At 41.8% G+C, this 25,028-nt stretch overlaps 1 protein-coding gene across 1 annotated transcript; it reads right to left on the bottom strand.

The window, feature by feature from the left end:
* Window positions 1–4,877: 4,877 nt before the first annotated feature.
* Window positions 4,878–24,088, bottom strand: LOC140104098 (cytochrome P450 4B1-like). The gene is made up of 12 exons (XM_072127459.1): window positions 23,784–24,088; window positions 20,792–20,936; window positions 20,211–20,255; window positions 18,276–18,403; window positions 18,011–18,135; window positions 16,836–16,987; window positions 15,219–15,325; window positions 14,799–14,989; window positions 13,286–13,419; window positions 8,325–8,389; window positions 7,581–7,663; window positions 4,878–5,560 (listed from the first exon to the last, which is right to left on the bottom strand). Exons 1-12 carry the CDS (start codon window positions 23,976–23,978, stop codon window positions 5,362–5,364), a joined length of 1,569 nt encoding a protein of 522 aa, XP_071983560.1. The 5' UTR covers window positions 23,979–24,088; the 3' UTR covers window positions 4,878–5,361.
* Between the last annotated feature and the right edge of the window lie 940 nt (window positions 24,089–25,028).

Below are 25,028 nucleotides of genomic sequence, written 5' to 3'. Positions count from 1 at the left end.
TGTCTGTTTGTCTATCTATCTATTGTCTTGGAATAAATCACACCCTCCTTTTACACTAACTATTTTTTGTTAAATATCTATCTATCTATCTATCTATCTATCTATCTATCTATCTATCTATCTATCATCTATCTATCATCTATCTATTTATCTATCTATCTATCTATCTATCTATTATCTATCATCTATCTATCTATCTATCTATCTATCTATCTATCTATCATCTATCTATCTATCATCTATCTATTTATCTATCTATCTATCTATCTATCTATCTATCTATCTATCTATCTATCTATCAATCATCTATCTATCTATCTATCTATCTATCTATCTATCTATCTATCTATTATCTATCATCTATCTATCTATCTATCTATCTATCTATCTATCTCCTATCTATCTATCTATCTATCTATTATCTATCATCTATCTATCTATCTATCTATCTATCTATCTATCTATCTATCTATTTATTATCTATCTATCTATCTATCTATCTATCTATCTCTCATACCTCCTGTATAGAGTGTAATGTATTATGTAGTGATCACATATATAATATATAATACATCTATAGGTAAGTGTGCCCCCCTCCTGCTCAGGACGGTTACGTCAGTTACTGGTGATGTCATAGGGCGAGTGTTACAAGTGGGCGGAGCCGCCCTGTCATAAATACATTTATCATGGATGCCATTGTGGTCCATGCTGGCAGGCGCCATCCCTGGAGCTGCTCTTATCTCCTTATTACACCTGCTACAGTTAAGAGATCAGGCGGAATTTTTTTTCCGCAGAATCCCGGGTTTTGGGAGTGTTAATTATTCTCGGAGGGTTAGCGGGGCCCTAATCTTTCCCTGGCAAGCAGCGTCTCTAACTGTCTGAACCGTCCTCCTGTAGCTGCTGATAATCCTCCATCTGCATGAACGAGCTCAATTATCAGGCCCTGCGCCGCGGCGCTGACACGACTGCAGAAGGCGATAATAAACGTCTAGTAATGACACCAAGACGCTGATTATCTCCCTGATAGATATCCCTTTACTTCAATTGTCTGCCTATCTGACTGCTGATAAACCAGGGGGGGGGGGGGATCAGCCCCTATAGCGCCCCCCAAAGCCCAGCTCAGCGCACTTCACCAGATGATGCCCCGAAGCAAAATTTGACTTCAGATTTCTGACGCGAAATCCCAAGAGTATCAAAAATACCAAAAAATTTAAAATGGTAACATTGTTTCTTTAAATTATGGATACAAGAAAATAGTAAAATAATTGTCATTTTACGTCTCGTTCTAGAATATTAAAGATACAAGAAGAATACAAAAAAAAAAAAAAATACAAAAAATACAAAAAAATTAAAAAATACAAAACATGCGCCAAGTTTATTAACTCCTTCACGACTAGAGTTCCCGAACTAATAGGGAGATTATTTCTTGACATGCAAAAGTGTAACAAGTTTATTTATTGTGATTAAAGGTGAGCGGACCCTGCGTTCAAATTCAGGTTCAGCGTTTATGTGTGGCCACCAATCTCGGAATAAGTCCAAGGGGATGCCCCTAACAACTAGTCGTGGCTATGATTGGTCAGGTGTCCCTCTAGGTTTGAAATTTCCTTTCTAGAATTCCCTCTATTATGTGAAATTATGTTTTCCAATAAAAAAATCACCTCCAAAGTAAGGCAAATATGACTCTTCTCACCTCATTTTCACATGAGATGAGTCAAGTTTAACAGTCCCATGGGGAGTGTCACTTCAGAAGCCGCTATATTCTGTTCTATAGCACCTAGAAACAAGTTTTATCATATTAAAGATAAGAATCTAATCTTTTATATCCAATCAAGCTTAAGACATTGGGGGTCATTTACTAAGGGCCCGATTCGCGTTTTTCCGACGCGTTACCCGAATATTTCCGATTTGCGCCGATTTTCCATGTATTGCCGTGGGATTTTGGCGCACGCGATCGGATTGTGGCACATCGGCATGCACGCAACGGAAATCGGACGGATTTGGAAAAACCGCCGCATTTAAAACAAAAAATCTGTCGCGGAGCTTGCACTTACCTTCACTTAGCCCGGCTCGGTGAACTCCAGTGCGTTCCGATGCTTTTCAGCACAGCAGCGCCACCAGGTGGACGGCGGAGGAACTACCTTAATAAATCCCGGCCGGACCCGAATCCACCGCAGAGAACGCGCCGCTGGATCGCGAATGGACCGGGTAAGTAAATCTGCCCCATTGTGAGCTACAGAAATGGATATAGAAGTAGATAGAAAAATAGGCAGGAACTGGATCTGGTTCTTTATCCGCAGCTTGGATTTCCAACTATTTTTTAGCTTCCTGTATCAATGTTTGTTATGTAGCCTGGTTTAATCCAAAAGATGAGATTATTATCTTTAATATGACACAAAAAGCATGTTTCTAGGTGCTATAGAACTAAAGACAGGGGCTTCTGAAGTGACACTACTCCTGCAACCACTACTGGTGACTCATCTCATGTGGAAATGAAGTGAGAAGAGTCATATTTGTCTGACTCTGGCGGATCTGGTGGGATTTCACATAGAAGAGGGGATTTAAATAGGCCATTTCATACACAACATGAGGGGACTGGTCGTTAAGTGGGGTAAAACCTGGTGACAGGTTCCCTTTAATTACACTTTGTTAAATTTATGTTCCAAAAATGTAGTTTTGTTTAACCTTTTGATGTACAAATTGTTTGACATTTATTTATATACTAAAGTTGTTTTCCGAACTGATCAAGGCGCCATCTGCTGTGTAGTGGCTGTTGCAAGGTACTGCAGGTGAGCCACCATTGAAATGAATGGGAGGTGAGCTGCACTACCTTGGAATGATCACTGCAAAGTGGATGGAGCTCCAAACACTGAGCAGTTTTGCACCAGAACTTGCTATCAACAGCTTCATATTGGGAGGCCTGGGAGCCGGACCCCCAGTTCATAGATTTACCTCTTTTATGTGAAATCTTGTCCGCTTACCTATAAACAATCTCCTCCAAAGTCATGTGATAAAGAGCTGAGAAGAGTCATTTTTTTGTCTGAGATGAGTCAAGGTTAGAGGCTGCAGGGGGAGAGTCACTTCAGTTCTATAGCACCTAGAAACATGGTAGATTTATCACGACTGACTACAGGCGTACAAGCTGTGATTTAGTCGCATGTTCCCGGGGCAGAGCTGGGAATTGTGACCACTAAGCCCTCTACGTCGGTTATTGAAGAAGGAGCAGGTACCACTTTCTGACTATTTTTTACCTGTCTGTATCTAAGGTTTTGGAGATGACAAGATGTAATCTGGAAAATGAGATTCTTAACTTTAATATGACACCAGCTGCATTTTTTTAGGTGCTATAAAACCACAGATAGATGCGTCTGAAGTGACGCTCACTCTGCAGCCTTTAAAGGGAACCTGTCACCACATTTGCACATATACAGCCAGTGACAGGTTCCTATAAAGCTCTATTTACTGACTGACCCCCTTCTTTTAGCTAAAAATTGTTATAATTACATCCCCATAAATCACCTTTTATCTTATATTCCCTGGCTTTAGAGAGGGGGCGTGTCCTGCTCGACCGGCCCCTCCCATCTCCTCCTCCTCATGCCTTATGTATCCTTACTGGTCACAGTTAATGTCATGTGACCAGAGTGACATCATCTCAGGTACTTTAGCCTCTTGATAGCAAACTGTACCTCATGCATGTATCTGATCACATGAAGTCACAACAGCCTCCACGAACTTCTCCATGGAGGCTGCTGTGATTTCATGTAATCACATACAGTTTGCTATTGTTAGAAGGCTAAAGGACCTGCGATGATGTCACTGTTCACATGTCATGAATGAAACACAAGGCACCATGTAAATATTTTTACACGATATTTTCCGTCTGTACATAGAGCTTTATATGTCTGTAGCTGAACATTACCAGACGGTCCCCAAGTACAAGGAGGCAGAGCAGTGATTTGAAGAGGCACAGAGCTGTCAGTCACAATAAGGGGGCGTTGCTCACTGGCAGCCTGAGAGAGAGAAGAGTCACAAAAAACAGAGATGAGTCAGAAAACTCATTTGCATATGAGAAAAATGTCTGTAATTGAGGTACCGAGCCTCACTGGCAGCTAATTTTAGGTGATATGGGGAGGGCTTGTAACCCTTTATCAGCAGACATTGTTAGTCAGGGGGGTCAAAATCTGGTGACAGGTCCTCTTTAAACATGACTCTCATCTATATAAAATAAAATGTAAAATATGACTCTTCTCTGCTCATTTTCACATATCTTTGGAGGGTATTTTCTGTAGGTAAATGGGTGAGATTTCACATAAGTGGGAATTCTAGAAAGGACATTTCCTCCCCTACTTGAGGGGGCTGCTAGTTTAAAAGTATGCAGGCAGGGGGCGCACATATTTGTCCATATTTTATAACTTTATTTGTAGCTATGGCCGACATAGGAGGTGACATCGGAGGACCGTTCCAGTAGTTTCCATGGAGAAGAACGGAGGATCCTCTTTACTGTGCGGCTTCTTCTCCATCCTTATCCCTTCTTATATCAAATCACTGGAAATAGGGTATCACAGGATCCTCCTATCCCCTCATCCCAAAATTATGGATCACTTGGACACTGCCCATTGAGTAAAATGCTGTAGTTTGGGGGAAAACATCTCAATCTAATCCTGTACAACCCCATGGGCATCTTTATGTATTGTTTGCATTGCATCCATTGTATTGTACGGTGTGTGCTGCCCCCTGCTGGTAGGGAAGGGTTATAGGCTTACGTCATCCCAGGGAATAAATACATTGGACATTTTACAAAGAGTTAAAAATCTTTATTCTACAATTCATTTCATCGTTACATAAAGAGGTAGAAGATGAAGGGTTAAAATGACGGCGGGTCCGTTTTAGTGTTTTATTACAATTTCGCTGTATTTCTGCCATTTCCAGACATTGCTGTCATTCTGGGGGTCTGTGCTACATTACTAGTGTTATGTGATGTTTGGGTGGTCCTGGAATAAGGGGTCTATGTATACAGTATATACATGATGTATTTCAGGGGTTAATGGCACTTATAGAGAGACTACCTAATAGGTCATCATATGACTTATAGCAGAACTCTACATGTCCAAAGGTCGGGGGCAGAGGTCGTCACGGCATTGGGGTCTTCTTGCATAAGTATCAGAGATGGGGTTGGATTCAGATTCACAATGAAGCCCTGAAGTCCTCTTTCTCCTCCTTGGACCCCCTATAACTGGTGGTCCCCAATCTATAGTTTTTACAGCAATTCCAAAACTACAAATCAGTGCTGTCAGGGCATGATGGGAGTTGTAGTTCAGCAGTAAGGCCACCGTTTGACAATGGCTCCTCTCCTCCGGACGCCTTCTACGTGCTCCCCGTCTTATTCCCATAATCCTTCCCAATCTTCTCCAGCTTGAGATGAATTCCATTCACGGATCTGAGGACGATCTGCGGAATTTTCTGAGGTTCATTTCCGGGGTCTGGACGCAGCAGAAACCTCTGTAGTATAAGAGCCAGCGCCACCTTCATCTCATTCATAGCGAAGTTCTGCCCAATGCAGTTCCTATAGGAGAGAAGATACAAGCCATGGATTGTTACATTTACTTATACATTTATATTCTTATTACTTCACATGTCAAATCACGGGATGGCGAATATATATACAGGCGGTCCCCTACTTAAGAACACCTGACTTACAGACGACTCCTAGTTACAAACGGACCTCTGGATGTTGGTAATTACTGTACTTTAGTCCTAGGCTACAATGATCAGCTGTAACAGTTATCACAGGCGTCTGTAATGAAGCTTTAGTGTTAATATTGATTCTTATGACAACCCAACATTTTTAAAATCCAATTGTCACAGAGACCAAAAAGTTCTGGCTGGGATTACAATGATAAAATATACAGTTCCGACTTACATACAAATTCAACTTAAGAACAAACCTACAGACCCTATCTTGTATGTAACCCAGGGACTGCCTGTATGTCTATATATAGATACACATAGATATATAGTATATGATGGGTGATCCTCTAGTATATTTACGGCACTGATTTTGGGGACTGCTCAAGAGATTGTGCATCAGGATGTCAAACCCCTCACTGTGTGTCCTACTAACTGTGGAAAAGTAATGGGTAAAACAAAAGATAGTTCCCAAATAAATATAATAAAAAAAAACAATAGATAAAAAATAAGAGAAATTATTAAATTAATAAAAAAAAAAAAACTACATTTATGACAAAAATTTGTTTACCCCACTTAAAGGACATCTACCACCAGGATGAAGGATTGTAAACCCAGCACATGGACATACTGGTGTGCGCCCCCTCTGACAGGGTCTGCTCTTCATTTAGCTTCTTATGCCCTTGTTTTTATGAAAAAAAAGGTTTTAAACATTATGCAAATAAGCCTGAGGCTCCATTGACATCTATGAAGCCTAGAGCCCCTCAGGTTCATTTGCATAACTTTTAAAACCTTTTTTTTCTTAAAAACAAGGCCATAAGAAGCTAAATGAAGTGCAGATTCTGACAGACGGGGCACGCACCATGTGTCCGTGTACTGGGTTTACAATCCTTCATCCTGGTGGTAGATTTCCTTTTATAGGGGTCTCCACTTTCAGCACTTAATCGATATTGTGTAATGAAAAGTTTGACAATTTTGCAATATAATTTCTCCATCAATTCCTCACAGTTTTACATCTCTGCATCATTATTAGTTTTGAGGTGGTTTTAGGTGCAGTTTCTATTATTTTAGCTGGTGAATAACAACTGTTGGTGAATAACACATTGCGCCTTCAAAATCAAATTCATGTTCGGTTTATGTCTTTCACATTACATGAACAAAACTGCACCTAAAACTCCTTCAAAACTGATGCAATGCCGTTTAAACTGGAACGTGTGAACTCACCCTAATCAGAGCTGAGTAATATAACGAGCCGTGCACCTGTGTGACATCACATGACCAGGGATATAATGAGACCTGCACCTGTGTGACATCACATGACCAGGGATATAATGAGATGTGCACCTGTGTGACATCACACGACCAAGGATTTAACAAGCTGTTCACCTGTGTGACATCACATGACCAGGGATATAATGAGATGTGCACCTGTGTGACATCACATGACCAGGGATATAACAAGCTGTTCACCTGTGTGACATCACATGACCAGGGATATAATGAGCTGTGCACCTGTATGACATCACATGACCAGGGATATAACGAGCCGTGCACCTGTGTGACACCACATGACCAGGGATATAACGAGCCGTGCACCTGTGTGACATCACATGACCAGGGATGTAACAAGCCGTGCACCTGTATGACATCACATGACCAGGGATATAACAAGCCGTGCACCTGTGTGACATCACATGACCAGGGATGTAACAAGCCGTGCACCTGTGTGACATCACATGACCAGGGATATAATGAGCCGTGCACCTGCGTGACATCACATGACCAGGGATATAACAAGCATTGATTTTATAAAAAATACTGGATATATTTTAGGATTTGAAAGTATTTAAGTATTTCCCCCTTACACCTCCTCGGCTTCCCTGTACTCATTGTCCTACCTGGATCCGGCTGCAAAGGGAAGAAAGGCGTGCGGGTGTCTGTCTGCCGAATTCTCCAGAGAAAACCGCAGGGGATCAAAGACCTGAAGCAGAAGATAGAAGGGAAGACGCCATCACTGACTGACTATTTGCATAATTTTAAAGACATTTTATTGTAAAAACCAGGGCAGAAGAAGCTAAAAGAAAAGCAGATCCTGCCAGAGGGGGCACACACAAGTATGTCAGTGTGCTGGGTTTACAATCCTTCATCCTGGTGGTGGATGTCCTTTAACTTAATGCATCAATCGTTGTGTCATCGTACAGTCACAAACTCAGTGCACTTCCCCCTCTCCCACTCTGTGAGATTTCATCAGGCAGTGGGAGGGAAAAATGATGCGGGAGCAGAGGGAGGGGGGATAGTGTAACAGCCTCTGAAGCTGCTGCGGGGAGGGGCTCTGGCAACACCCACAGAGCCTTTATGGCTCAATTACATAATTTTAAAAGTTGATTCTAGAAGGAAGGAGGCCATAACAGATATAAGGAGATTACCACAGTCCCGGTGCCTGGATCTACAACATCTAATGGCATTGAAGCGGCACCACCCGGAGAATGATGGACTGTACACAATATTCATTGAAACCAATGGACTTTTTATATAATGCAGGACAGGACTTAGGAAGAGGCTTGAGCTGAGGGAAGCCTCCCAGATGACTCTTCTATGTTTGTTTGATTGATATAAAAATTCTGTAAGTGATCAGGATGTACCTCTGGGTCTTTCCAGAAGCTTCTGGATCTGTTAATGCAGTAAATGCTCAGGATAACCCTTGCACCTGCCAGACACAAATACAAAACTTAAAAATATGAGAAAATAATAGTGTAACACTGCACACAACATATACTGCACATAATAGTGTAACACTGCACACAACATATACTGCACATAATAGTGTAATACTGCACACAACATATACTGCACATAATAGTGTAATACTGCACACAACATATACTGCACATAATAGTGTAACACTGCACACAACATATACTGCACATAATAGTGTAATACTGCACACAACATATACTGCACATAATAGTGTAATACTGCACACAACATACACTGCACATAATAGTGTAATACTGCACACAACATATACTGCACATAATAGTGTAACACTGCACACAACATATACTGCACATAATAGTGTAATACTGCACACAACATATACTGCACATAATAGTGTAATACTGCACACAACATACACTGCACATAATAGTGTAACACTGCACACAACATATACTGCACATAATAGTGTAACACTGCACACAACATATACTGCACATAATAGTGTAACACTGCACACAACATATACTGCACATAATAGTGTAACACTGCACACAACATACACTGCACATAATAGTGTAACACTGCACACAACATATACTGCACATAATAGTGTAACACTGCACACAACATACACTGCACATAATAGTGTAACACTGCACACAACATATACTGCACATAATAGTGTAACACTGCACACAACATACACTGCACATAATAGTGTAACACTGCACACAACATATACTGCACATAATAGTGTAACACTGCACACAACATATACTGCACATAATAGTGTAACACTGCACACAACATATACTGCACATAATAGTGTAACACTGCACACAACATATACTGCACATAATAGTGTAACACTGCACACAACATATACTGCACATAATAGTGTAACACTGCACACAACATACACTGCACATAATAGTGTAATACTGCACACAACATACACTGCACATAATAGTGTAACACTGCACACAACATACACTGCACATAATAGTGTAATACTGCACACAACATACACTGCACATAATAGTGTAATACTGCACACAACATACACTGCACATAATAGTGTAATACTGCACACAACATACACTGCACATAATAGTGTAACACTGCACACAACATACACTGCACATAATAGTGTAACACTGCACACAACATACACTGCACATAATAGTGTAATACTGCACACAACATACACTGCACATAATAGTGTAACACTGCACACAACATATACTGCACATAATAGTGTAATACTGCACACAACATACACTGCACATAATAGTGTAACACTGCACACAACATATACTGCACATAATAGTGTAATACTGCACACAACATACACTGCACATAATAGTGTAATACTGCACACAACATACACTGCACATAATAGTGTAATACTGCACACAACATATACTGCACATAATAGTGTAATACTGCACACAACATATACTGCACATAATAGTGTAACACTGCACACAACATACACTGCACATAATAGTGTAACACTGCACACAACATATACTGCACATAATAGTGTAATACTGCACACAACATACACTGCACATAATAGTGTAATACTGCACACAACATATACTGCACATAATAGTGTAATACTGCACACAACATATACTGCACATAATAGTGTAACACTGCACACAACATACACTGCACATAATAGTGTAACACTGCACACAACATATACTGCACATAATAGTGTAATACTGCACACAACATATACTGCACATAATAGTGTAACACTGCACACAACATACACTGCACATAATAGTGTAACACTGCACACAACATACACTGCACATAATAGTGTAATACTGCACACAACATACACTGCACATAATAGTGTAATACTGCACACAACATATACTGCACATAATAGTGTAACACTGCACACAACATACACTGCACATAATAGTGTAACACTGCACACAACATACACTGCACATAATAGTGTAATACTGCACACAACATACACTGCACATAATAGTGTAATACTGCACACAACATACACTGCACATAATAGTGTAACACTGCACACAACATATACTGCACATAATAGTGTAATACTGCACACAACATACACTGCACATAATAGTGTAACACTGCACACAACATATACTGCACATAATAGTGTAATACTGCACACAACATACACTGCACATAATAGTGTAATACTGCACACAACATACACTGCACATAATAGTGTAATACTGCACACAACATATACTGCACATAATAGTGTAATACTGCACACAACATATACTGCACATAATAGTGTAACACTGCACACAACATACACTGCACATAATAGTGTAACACTGCACACAACATATACTGCACATAATAGTGTAATACTGCACACAACATACACTGCACATAATAGTGTAATACTGCACACAACATATACTGCACATAATAGTGTAATACTGCACACAACATATACTGCACATAATAGTGTAACACTGCACACAACATACACTGCACATAATAGTGTAACACTGCACACAACATATACTGCACATAATAGTGTAATACTGCACACAACATATACTGCACATAATAGTGTAACACTGCACACAACATACACTGCACATAATAGTGTAACACTGCACACAACATACACTGCACATAATAGTGTAATACTGCACACAACATACACTGCACATAATAGTGTAATACTGCACACAACATATACTGCACATAATAGTGTAATACTGCACACAACATATACTGCACATAATAGTGTAACACTGCACACAACATACACTGCACATAATAGTGTAACACTGCACACAACATATACTGCACATAATAGTGTAATACTGCACACAACATACACTGCACATAATAGTGTAATACTGCACACAACATATACTGCACATAATAGTGTAATACTGCACACAACATATACTGCACATAATAGTGTAACACTGCACACAACATACACTGCACATAATAGTGTAACACTGCACACAACATATACTGCACATAATAGTGTAATACTGCACACAACATATACTGCACATAATAGTGTAACACTGCACACAACATACACTGCACATAATAGTGTAATACTGCACACAACATACACTGCACATAATAGTGTAATACTGCACACAACATATACTGCACATAATAGTGTAACACTGCACACAACATACACTGCACATAATAGTGTAACACTGCACACAACATATACTGCACATAATAGTGTAATACTGCACACAACATATACTGCACATAATAGTGTAACACTGCACACAACATACACTGCACATAATAGTGTAACACTGCACACAACATACACTGCACATAATAGTGTAATACTGCACACAACATACACTGCACATAATAGTGTAATACTGCACACAACATATACTGCACATAATAGTGTAATACTGCACACAACATATACTGCACATAATAGTGTAACACTGCACACAACATATACTGCACATAATAGTGTAACACTGCACACAACATACACTGCACATAATAGTGTAATACTGCACACAACATATACTGCACATAATAGTGTAATACTGCACACAACATACACTGCACATAATAGTGTAATACTGCACACAACATACACTGCACATAATAGTGTAACACTGCACACAACATACACTGCACATAATAGTGTAACACTGCACACAACATACACTGCACATAATAGTGTAATACTGCACACAACATACACTGCACATAATAGTGTAATACTGCACACAACATACACTGCACATAATAGTGTAATACTGCACACAACATATACTGCACATAATAGTGTAATACTGCACACAACATATACTGCACATAATAGTGTAATACTGCACACAACATACACTGCACATAATAGTGTAATACTGCACACAACATATACTGCACATAATAGTGTAATACTGCACACAACATACACTGCACATAATAGTGTAACACTGCACACAACATATACTGCACATAATAGTGTAACACTGCACACAACATACACTGCACATAATAGTGTAACACTGCACACAACATACACTGCACATAATAGTGTAATACTGCACACAACATACACTGCACATAATAGTGTAACACTGCACACAACATATACTGCACATAATAGTGTAACACTGCACACAACATATACTGCACATATCATTGTACCAGCAATAACAGTAAGGAATCACTGACATCTGCTGGTGTGATGGAGTACTGCAACATCAGTCTATTCAGTTCAAAGTCAATTCATTGGGGCTCATTTACTTACCCGGTCCTGTCGCAATCCAGCGGCTCGTTCTCCGACGAGGATTCGGGTCTTCTGGCGATTTACTAGGGTCGTGCGCCCGATGTCCACCAGGTGTCGCTGCTGCGCCGAGGTCCGCCGGAGTTCACCATCCTATTCCTGGTGCATGTAAGTGCGTGTCAAGCGACACATTTTTTTTTTTTTAAATACCGCAGTTTTTCCGAATCCGTCAGGTTTTTCGATGGCCACGCCCCGATTTCCGCCGCATGCATGCCGGAGCCGATGTTACGCAATCCGATCGCGTGTGCCAAAAACCAGGGGCAATTTGTCGCAAACCGGTAATTTTCAGAAACCCGACGAAAATGAGCCCCAGTGTATCCCATTCCCTGCTCTGTGAAGTTTTTTGTCTCAATACTAGACAACCCTTCATAATAATTAATACAGCACCCACTGAGCTCTGTATTACATAGCCATATGCACGTAGCCCCCCCTAGTGGCGTCAGTTTGCAACCAGAATTATTTAATTTATTAATTTGGAAAACACAGGTTATAAAAGATGTATGAAAAAAGAACAAAAAGTATTTGCGAAGTTAAAAGTTATAAATCACATAAGACAAATGCACAAACCTTCAGGAAGGCTCCGCCCATCGCAGAACGTGATTGGTTTGCTGAGTTTCCGGGCAATTCCAGGAACGGGGGGATAAAGCCGCAGGCTCTCTTTAATGCACATTGTGGTGTAGGGGATTTTTCCAAGGTCTTCCCTGTAGAAATATTTTGAACAATGAAGATGTGACCATAAAGGGTGATTTTAGGAGCGTACAAAAAGTATCTTACTAAATCCTCTCCATGTTGCTGATATTAGGGCTAGTAGTGGGGTCATCGGTATCTATCGAACAGTTATGGTCAGGGTAGTCCTCTGAAACAGTGCCACACCTGTCTACAGGTCATGTGCAGTACTGCAGCTCAGCCCAGGTCTCTTCAATGGAACTGAGTTGTAATAGGGTCACTGTTCCTCAGTAGAGATGAGCAGACCCCAAAGGTCGGGTATGGCATTTAGGACCGTCTGTCTGACCCAAACGTATTGCCGAATTGGTGAACACCAACCCCAACTATTGGGTCAACTCATCTCTATTCCTGAGCATAAAACAATACAACCTTGTTGAGCCTTACAAACAGAGCGGTTTTCTTGAACTGTGGTCATCACCGGTCTCATTTCCCATGTGTCATCTGATTAAAGGGGCGGCTGGGGCTATAGAGCTACATCCTTATAATTGATTTCTGGACACCACATCATGTATCTGGTGGCGGCTGTGCCGGGTTTTGTATCTCAGATTCATTCACTTGGATTTTATTTATGTGGTGTAAAAGATGGTGTATCCCTTTAAGTAAGACTGGCTATGATATTCTTAAAGGCTAGGGGGGACATTAATCATAGTGGGTCTCAGGTTCGCCTATTTTTGCGCCTGGTTTGTTCTTTTTTTTTTGGCTCCTGATCTATGATGGATCTAGTTCTGCCTTAGTAAATGCGTTTTGGAATTGTCTCATGTCCGATTTGGACCATCTTTTACACCACATGAATAAAATCATGCTCAGGTCGGGTATTGAATGTCCTTTCTAGAATTCCCTCTTTTATGTGAAATTTCACCCATTTACTAATAAAAAAAATCTCTTCCAAAGTCATGTGAAAACAAGCTCAGATGAGTCACTTTTAGAGTCTGGAAGAGGGGCATTATTTTAAACACCTCTATATTGTTCTATAGCACCTACAACCATGATCCTGTGTCATATTAAAGATACGAATCTTATCTTTCAGGTTGGATCAGGCTCATCTTTCTTTGGTCTATAGAACTGGAGATACAGGCAGTTAAATATACCCTTAGAAATGTGAGCTGCAGATAAAGATCCTGTCCCCACCTATTACTTTAACTGTCTGCATCTCCAGTTCTGTAGCTGTCAGAACCAAAAGATCTGAAATATGAAATGCTTTTCTTTAATAAGACACCAGCATCATGTTTTTAGGTACTTATAACCAAAGACAGGGTGACTCTATAAACTTGACTCATCTTAGGCAAATATGACTCTTCTCCATTTTTTTTTATAAGTGGTCAAATCCTATGTTCTGGTTACTTATAACTCTTACCATTCCAATGTGTTCCGGTCTCCTAGGACCTCCTTGATCTCTTCTCTACACCTCTCTTGATGCTCGGGATGCTTCGCTAAGGCGTATAATATCCAGGAGATGCCACTGGCCGTTGTGTCATGACCCTCAAACATGAAGGTGTCCACCTCAGCCCGCAGGTCCTTATCCGAGAGGCCATGGCCGTTCTCATCCTAAGGAGACACATAACACAGGGGTGTAACCTGGGGAAGTGGGGAGAGCTGGGTGCACACTAGGTTGGCCCCCTAGGGTCCAGGAGCCCTAGGGGGCCTATAAGGTGTCTCTTCCCTATAGAGAGAGCATTACTATACATAATACATCATAGCTTTAGGTCTGGTCCAAATGTTTCCTATTTACGGTGGAGAGATAACAGCAGCTAAAATTTTACAACATCGCATTTACCTTCGCACACAGGAGAATATCCAGAAAATCCAAATGTCTCTTTTGACTGATTTTGTCCAATTCTTTCTCACTTTTCAGCAAATGTTTTCTCTGTTTAATAACTTTATCTAGGACGGAATCCACAATGTAACTTCAGTTCTGATTCATAGTAACAGATCAGTGTTTATTCAGCAAAAAAAAAAAAAATTAGAATTTCTGCATGTGCACGGATGTCTTAAAGGATACATTTAAAGGGGTAAAAAAATTCTTATTGCATCATGTAAAATGATCTATAAATGAGTATTGTATCTGTTAAGTCAATAAATGATTATAGTCTGGAGCAAATAGTGGATGGTGCCTGAGCAGAGCTGAAAAAGGTCAGACCAACCGGCCACAAACCACTAGTTCAGTGTTTAAAGAAAATCTACCATCAAAATCCATCATGATAAACCAGGGACATTACTCATAGATCCAGGCACCGGGACTGTGGACTTCTTATATGTCTTATCCATGGCCTCCTTCCTTCTAAAATCAACTTTTACATTTAAAATTATTCTAATGAGTAAGAGGGGCTACCCTAGCCCCTCTATGATCTGTCACAATGTCTCACCCGCCCCCTGCTCCCTCAGCACCTGTGCAGTGAGTACTTCATGCAGGTGGAAGGGTGGGACAGTATAACAGTCTGTAAAGCCAGATCACAGAGCGGCTAGGAGAGCCCCTCTGACTCATTAGAATAATTTTAAAAGTTGATATTAGAAGGTAGGAGGCCATGGATAAGAAATATAAGAATTTATCATCACAATTTGTCTTTGACTTGGTTGTCTTTGTTCAATTTTATTTTGTTTTATGTAAATTTATCATGTGACCATGTATGTTGTGTTTTTTTTTTTAATTTGTCTCATAATGTTTTTTTTTAACCTTTTTGCTAAATGTTTATTTTTTTTGGTGCCCCCCCTCTAAGGAGCAATTGGTCTGGATAAATTTGGTAGCGGTTTTTCTTCTATCTCTACTGGAGTCATTTTCCACCAAAACTTGGACTAAATGAAAAATTTGCACCAAAACGCAAATCATGAATTCAGTTCAGTATTGTGAAAAAGCGAATAATGAATTGGGCGCATTTGAAAGTGACTTTAGTTCATTTGGCGCAATGGAAAGATGCAAAACAACATTTGTACCACAACTGCGCCAAAACAACACCAAACATAGACAAAAAACCCAATGATAAATTCCCCTCCCACTGTGCCTGGATCTATGAGTAAGTGTCCCTGTCCCCACTGACTCATTAGAATAATTTTAAAAGTTGATTTTAAAAGGAAGGAGGCCATGTATAACAAATATAAGAAGATACCACAGTCACGGTGCCTGGATCTATGAGTAATGTCCCTGGTTTATCAGGATGGACTTTGATGGTCGATTTCCTTTAAAGGGGAAATCTAAATTTAAAGGGGAAATTTTAAAGGGGATGGCAGCTTTCCAAAAGGGAGCAGTATCAGTTAATATTTATCTTATGATACTAAGCCCACTTACCCTAACAATTTAACTGTTGTCTTTGGGGATGGGAGTATATCATGAATATACACAGTTAAGATAACAGATAAGTTTTGCATTGTATATATATATATATATATATATACCCACCTGTGTGCTCATGTGCAACCTTCAGGGCCCTCCGGTAGCGAAACCCTTGAGGGCTCAGATAGTAGATGAAGTCATTATGATAAATGAAGCGCCGGAACCTGTGATCTACCAGGTAGGAGAGCTCGTACACTGCTTTGATGTAGGCATTTTCACTGCCAAGGTAAAAAAATATGTCGCATTTCTATTCACAGTCATATACATTCTCCTAATCAGTCTCTAAGGGCTTTATGGGTGTTGCTAACACACATCCAGAAATGCTACAACACCTCTAGGAATTATTTTCTTTTCATCCATAATTAATATTGTCTGTAGACAATTCTGGGAAATCAGGCCCCGCCCCCTGTGCACTTGCTGGCTGTTTTGCTTAAATGTCCCTGAAATGATTGCTTTGCATTGCTTTATCAGTTTGTGGCCACAAAGTTAAAGGGAACCTGTCATCACAAATACAACTAGTGACAGGTTCCCATAGAGCCCTATTAACTTAATGACATCCAAGTTTTAACTAAAAATTGTTACCCTCACATCCCCATAAAATTAACTTTGTTATCTTACCTGGTATAAAGCCAGCTCTTGTAGTGAGTCATAGGGGGCATGTACTCCAATCCTTACTCTCTTCTACTCCTCCCCAAGCCCCATGCCCGATTCTCAGCCTTCAGCACTTCATGTCATGTGACCACAGTGATGTCATCTAAGGTCCTTTACCCACTAACATTTGAAAATTCTACCCCATGTATGTATCATGAAATTACAGCATGTCTCCCTGAAAACATGGGGAAGAGCAAATGTCCATGGAGGATGCTGTTATTTCATGTGATCAGATACATACACGGGGGTAGATTTTTCAAATGCTAGTGGGTAAAGAACCTTAGATGACATCACGATGGTCACATGACATAAAGTGCTGAATAGTGAGGAGACATGGGAAATGGGAAGGAGTAGAAGTGAGTGACTCGCTACAAGATCTGGCTGTATACTAAGGGAAGGTAACAAAGTTGATTTTATGGGGATGTGAGGGGAACAATTTTTTGCTGATAGAAGAGTGGCATTTAGTTACTAGTGCTCTATGGGAACATGTCACTGGCTGTATACATGAAAAATGTGCTGACAGGTTCTCATTTAAATTTTTGCCCCCATTTGAGGCAGGAATGTATTATACAGTAGAGTGAATTACCTACCTGTCTGTCTGGCAGTTACTTTGGTAGCTGAAGGCACATTTCATGATGGAGTCCAGGGTCATGAGGCTGACATGATGGAATAACTCCACTGGGTTCCCATCTGGCACCAGTCTCTCCCACTTATCCTGGAAAGGAAATCCATGACTTTTTAATGGTTGATCATTTACCTACATGTAGGGTCAGTGATCAGGGGTCATAAGCCTGGGCCCCACACTATTACTTCAGGTCTATTATCATAGTTGTCAAGATTACAAGCAGCCGTTACCAGCATGATCTTGGTACAATCGGCCATCAATGTCACATATGGCTTTAAGACGTCATAATGAAAGCCTGGAGTGATCAGACGGCGATGCTGGAACCACTTCTGTCCAGAGGAGACCAACAATCCCTCGCCTAGGATGAAGGATAGAACAATTAACTTTCCAAACTGTTACAAACCTTTAGACTTGTCTTGTTAATGCAACAAGTGTAAATGGGGGTGCACAGATAGGTCCCAGTGCCTGGTAATAGGTGGATCTCCTAGGGCAGTGGTGGCGAACCTATTGCACGGGTGCCAGAGGAGGCACTCAGTGCCCTCTCTGTGGGCACCCAGGCCATCACCAAAGAGAACTCAAGGTATCTACTTGTACTCCTAGGCAGCCCAGCTTTTAGATCTGAATAATCATTGTAGCTTCTTCTTCAGACTCAAAAATTCTTCCTGTTCAGCAGACCTTGAATTTGTCCTCCTTCTATCTACTGTATTGGGGTCCTCAGAACACTGATACGATTGGAAGCTACAACAACAGGCAGGGAGCAATAAGTTAGTGACTATATTGGTGTGTTGGCACTATGTCATAAATAAGTGGGTTTGGGTTGTAGTTTGGGCACTTGGTCTCTAAAAGGTTCACCATCACTGTCCTAGGGGGAGGTCTACCACATACCAAAACACTATCAATAGCAAATGGTAGATGGTGGCCCTTTTGATTTAGCATTTGGGTCCAGAAGCCATCGATTATTCTCCACAAATCACTTCTTGACCAGAAAGTCCTGTTATTACATGACCAAGTCACCTGGAATCTTGTATGGGATAACTACTAATAAAATGAGATTGGAAACTTGCAACAGTTTCAATCTATTCCATTAATATGTCTTGAGTCCAATGTGTTTTTGAGGAACCCTGTTCTTATGCTTGATCCCTAGGTTGTCGAAACTAGCAGATGACACGTAGACATCTCAAGTACCATCTAACCTGTAGGAGGACTTCCCAACTCTTTTTTTGAGATGTCATGGAGATAAGGTTTAGATTGTTGGATTTCAATTTTGAGACTCTGAGAGAATAAGCAACCACCAAAAATGTCTGGTAGAGATATCACAGATCTCCCTTTTGTAGAGCATCATGGACAGACATGGTTGTCAAGCTTATAGATGGAGAGACTTTATTTGTTCGGTCTCCAGCTGGAAGGTCCCCAAACATGGAAGAGGAAAATGTTTCTCACATTCCACTAGAGCGACCCAAGATTCCACTTGTACTGGTCACATGTGCCCCATAAAGGGTTACCCTCATACAAAATGGGGCTAATTTACTAATGGTCCTCGGAGCGCATTTCCATTTTGCGCCACATTTAACAGTGGATTTTGGCGCATGTGATCGGATTTTGGCGCATCGGCGCTGTCTTGCACGCGAAACAAATCTGGGGGCGGGCCGTCGGGACAACCCGACAGATTCGAACTACGCGCGATTAACAAATTGTTTCACAAGACGCACACTTACAAGAACCGGAAAGAAGAAGGTGAACTCTGGTGGACCTCGACGGGGAAGCGACGGATGCTGGAACTCGGGCGCAGGATCTTAGTGAATCGCGCCGGACTTCATCTTCGTCAGACCGTCCGAATCGGGGATAGCGACTGGACCAGGTAAGTAAATTTGCCCCAATGGGTCCACCACAAGAAAATGGCAGATTAAAAGTCCAAAAGGATTATGCTCAACATATATAAAATCTAATATACAAATGACACAAAATCCTCCAAATCTCCTCAAGGCACTGCACTGGTTTATTCCACACTCGTCATGCAGTAGTGCCGATCTTACATGTATACAGGGGGAAGGAAGTCGTTGTCGGTAAGGATATTGTGATCGGGCCAACCTCTAATAATTGATTTAGACAGCCCTTACTTGTGGATAGGAGGTTTTAGGCTAAAATATGGGTGTAATCTTACTCACCAATCCAGGGGATTATAAATCTATACGCCGTGTCATCCTTAGGGTCTATAAAACAGAATAAAAATGTAGAAAATAAGATATAAAAAAATTCCATTTTATATAAGATATAAAAAATAGATATAATAGATATAAAGAGATACAGGATATTATTCATGTTAGAAAACTTTAGGTGGAAATTGCATAAATCACATATTGCATAACAGACCGATATCTGTCATTAAAACGGAGGAGATAGTTGACCATGTTTTCCCGCTCTGCAAACAGTACAATAAATTCCTAAAATTCTGAAATCCGTGACCTGAATATCAAGTACCTGGATTTCTGTGGCAGTTTGACATTATAGGGAATCTATTGGTGCCAGGTTTTTATGGGTTCATTGTACGACCCCCTCTCAAAGTGATCTAAAATTTTGGACCAATACCGATACATTGTACAGAAAGTCTAAGCATTTCCCTAAAATTTACCCAAAATGTTTCTACCTGGTTGGATGCGGGTAGGTCCACACTTTGTTATCCCTTCCTGGTGCTATGAAACATCCACACCCCAGAATATTTAAGAATAACATCTCAAGATCTTCTCACCTTGTCGGGTTAAAATCGCCTTTGCGTAATCTGGGTGAGTGATTATAAGGGATGCATAAAAGTTCCCGAGCCACAAAGGAAAGCCGTAGGTATATGACTGTGCCCACCGGTAAACCAGGTCCAGGTCCTTTCCAATCTGCAAAAACTGCAATAGAAAGTTACAGAAGACGTTACAGTGAGACGTAGACATGACACAATATCCACTGCCCTCGATGTATTCCTCTACTATTCTGGGTTAGATATGATGGGTGTATGTCATTACTTCATTCTGCCATCAAAAATAATCCTAATAAAACTAAACAGAGATGCCATGCAAATGGGTAACGTCGCCTCCATCTACCATGTGCCCTTTATAATCTGGTGTTCCTTTAAAGGGGTTATCCGAGAGCGTACAAAAAAACATTGGTGGCCGGGAGGGTCTGGTTAAAAAAAATAAACATGTACTTACCTCCCGGTCCCTGCCGACGTCCCACGCTGCCACCTCTCCGGTTTGTGTCCCATGTAAACAAACAGGGGCATGGAAGCCATGCCTGGAAGCCGTGCCAAGGTGGCCGGGTTGGGTTTAGATCAGAACTCTGGGCTGTGGCCATTTCATTGTTTCAATGTTTTCTGTTTCCAGAAAATACTTTACCCATTTTGCTGTGTGACAGGGGGCATTGTCCTGCACGAAAATTGCTGCTGATTGAGTGATGAACACAAGGAAGGAACCACATGTTGTCGAAGACGGTTCTGATACCTTCATTTACTCTGCCGTGTAGTTGTATGCGAGGTCCAACTCCTGCTGCAGAAAACTGGTGGAGAAGCCATAAGCAGTGGCGTAACAATCGCGGTCGCAGGGGTCGCGACTGAGACCGGGCCCATGGTCAGTCAGAGGCCCGCACCTGATAACTCGGCGCAGCACAGCGGGCAGATGTTTTAAATTGTGACAGCCGCGGGCCTGTCTGTTACAGCGCACGGACTGTTCTGCATCTGGTCCGTGCGCAGGATCAGGGGGGCCCGGAGCTGTCACAATTCAAAATAAGAACGGGCCCCCGATCCGCCCCCCACGTCCTGCCCACCTCACACTACTTACGCCCCCCGTCCCCATCCATCACTTTTGACGCAGGCTTAGTGACGCGTCTGCCTGCGCCGGGTCTGCTGAGGTCTATGACCCGGCACCTGACCTGGCAGACGCGTCATCAGCCGTCGCCTGCACCGGATCCCCATGATGAGAGGGAGCACGAAGAGGAGCGGGATAAGGTAATAATTATGTTTTTTTATTTTGCTTAAATATATGGTGCCCTGTGTGGTGGTGGGGGACATTATTTATGACTATTGGGGGGGGGGGCAGAACATCAATTATGGCTACTGGGGGGGGCAGGACATTAATTATGGCTACTGGGGGGGGCAGGACATTAATTATGGCTACTGGGGGGGGCAGGACATTAATTATGGCTACTGGGGGGGGGGGCAGGACATTAATTATAGCTACCGGGTAGGGGGTCAGGACATTAATTATGGCTACTGGGGGGGAGGACGTTAATTATGGCTACTGGGGGGGCAGGACATTAATTATGGCTACTGGGGGGGGGCAGGACATTAATTATGGCTACTGGTGGGGGGGGAAACATTAATTACGGCTACTGGTGGATGGTGTTCAATGTTTTTATGCATACTGGGGGGGGGGGGGGGGGGCCCTGTTGGGAATTTTGCCCTGGGGCCCAGAGGACCCTAGTTACGCCACTGGCCATAAGGAATCTCCCCCAATGTTTCCCATCAGATCCAAATACATTAAACTTGCTTTAATCACTAGAATGAACTGTGCGCCACTTCTCCTCTGTCCACATAACATGCTCCTCAGTAAAGGTGAGTGTAGCCTTTTGAGAAGTTTGGTCACTGCAGAGAGGGCTTTCAGTCCAAATGCTCTTAAACATTGAGACGAGACTCTGTATGAAGAGACAGATCCTTACCCTGTTCAGCGCTATACTGGGGAGCAATTCCAGCTGCAGTGATGAAACAATTCCTCATGGAGATTCTCCGCATTATCATGTCCTCTCTTGCATTTGTGTTTCAAGAGCGACCAGCCTTCTTCTTGGAGGACTTGAATGACTTTGTGATGTAGAGATGAAATATTCTAGAAATCACAGACTTGGAATGACCAACTTCTCTTGCTATGGCTGATAGGGTCACCCATTTGGCCTTTATCCGGACAATCTGCTGCTGGACGGTTTCAGTCACTTCGAAACTGCACAACATGTTTTTTCCAGAGTCAATGAATACTGGAAAGTTGGGCACCAGGTAAATAGGGTTTGCCAAATAATTAAGGAAATTAGCACCAGGTGCCAGACTAACACCAATAACCTGCAGGGATATTACAGTGTTCTCTAATTTTGTTCCGTTTTCTATTACAATTATCTCATTTACATTTTCTATTCTGTGCTTTACAACATATACAATTTATGAAATAAGCTTAAAATACTGATTTATTACTCATGTTAGAAATATATGTTGACATAGGACACACAATGATCTTGACATTTAGGAAATTGTGTGTTGTTCTCTAATTTTGATCTCCACTGTATACTGGCAATGGGGCACATTTACCTACATTTCCGGAGAAGTTTTACTGAAAGTGCATTGTCTGACGATCATGCATTCTGGCGGGATTCAGACTCAGGTCTGCCGGAGTTCACCTTCTTCTTCCTGGTGCATGTAAGTGCATTGTCTCGCGATACAATTTGAAAGTTAAATCTCGTGCTCAGTCCGAATCAGTCAGATCGTCTGCCCCCTGATTTCTGTAGCTGCGCCACAATCCGATCGCGTGGGACACAATCCCCAGTCAAATACCTGTCACAGCCGCTCCAATCCCCAAAAACGTCGGAAAATCAGACGAAAGTGCGGCCGTGGGACCCTTAGTAAATAAGCCCCAATATCTTCAATACAAACCCAGCACCTGCTCCACTATTTTTGACACGTGCATTCACCCAAAAGCCCCTCATAAGCCCAGTCTTACCTCTCGAGCATTGCCATACAGCCAGTGACACAGGGGACCGGGGAAAGGTCTGTAAGCTGTCACCATATCCCTCCACATCAGAAACAGCTGAGAGACTTTAAAGAGCAAATACAGGAGGGTGAGCCAAGCCGCCCAGTGCCAGAGATCTGTGCCCTGCAGGGAGAACATGGCACCAGCAGCTGGGAACAATGCCATGCCAGCGCCGGGTATGGGGGTGCAGAGGCTGGAGCTGGGGACGAAGGAGAAAGCGGCAGAATAGTCAATGTATAATGTGCAGGGGGCGAGGAGCGGAGGAGGAGTCCTGTACAGAGAAGGAGGGAGAGAAGGGAGAAGCCGAGGCTCCTCCACCAATCCAGGACATAGAAATGAAAGATTTTTGCTTTCCCAGCACCCTCCTCCTATGGCCCCCAGCTGTATGGTAATGAGGAGGACCGTGGCTTCTTGTATAAGACACTTACCCTCAATACTTTTACATAATCTCCAGTTTTGGTTCGTTTCTACCAGGTTCCTATTCTGCTTACAAAGGATTTATACGACAAGTAAAGCATTTACAGGATTGTATATAATACATCACAATGTTTACCGTGGATGATACGTGAATTATGTATCATCTTTGTATCATTTTAAAAAGTGACTTAGAAAGGAGATAGAAGAAGAGACTTCAGCTCAGGATTCTCATCTCTCAATCTAGGAGACCCATCCAGTCCTGTATTACACTGGCAACCTATTGGGGCTCATTTACTAAGGGTCCCGCTGCTGAACTTTGTCGAACTGTTTGCCTTTTTTCGGGATTGCACAGGTATTGAACAAGTGTCTGCGCTGGGATTGTGTCTCACACGATCGTTTTTTGGCGCAGCTTTTCTGCTTCCATGCGACACAAATTGGGGGGCGTGCCGTCGGACAAGCCATAGCAGCTGCTATGGGGCCCACAGTGTCAGGGCGCCCCAGGTATTGGGTCGGAATATGCTGTATTTGTGATGTATATATGCTGTAAATGTGTATGTATATATGATGTATATGATGCATGGATGTATATGTTAGTGTATGTATGTGTGTATAAGTTGTATGGATGTATATATGGTGTCTATATACTTTATGTATATTTTTTAGGGGGTAAGTGGAGCCCAAGTCTGCTATGGAACTCTTTGGGGCAGATTTACTTACCTGGCCCATTCGCGATCCAGCGGCGCGTTCTCTGCTCTGGATTCGGGTCCGGCCGGGATCTATGAAGGTAGTTCCTCCGCC

Source organism: Engystomops pustulosus, chromosome 10 (assembly GCF_040894005.1).
Source record: "Engystomops pustulosus chromosome 10, aEngPut4.maternal, whole genome shotgun sequence".
Lineage (NCBI taxonomy): Eukaryota > Metazoa > Chordata > Amphibia > Anura > Leptodactylidae > Engystomops > Engystomops pustulosus.
Note: the sequence above shows the minus strand (reverse complement) of the source record. Positions and strands in the feature narration are given on the sequence as shown.

Bases quoted from the DNA above. Each gene is read 5' to 3' on its own strand.
- LOC140104098 (XM_072127459.1), bottom strand. From the start codon at position 23,978: ATGGCATTGTTCCCAGCTGCTGGTGCCATGTTCTCCCTGCAGGGCACA. The intron at 18,136-18,275 runs GTAACGGCTGCT...TTTCCTTTCCAG, and splicing joins ATTGTACCAAGATCATGCTG to GATAAGTGGGAGAGACTGGT. The intron at 8,390-13,285 runs GTTTGTGCATTT...TGTGTCTGGCAG, and splicing joins TGGGCGGAGCCTTCCTGAAG to GTGCAAGGGTTATCCTGAGC.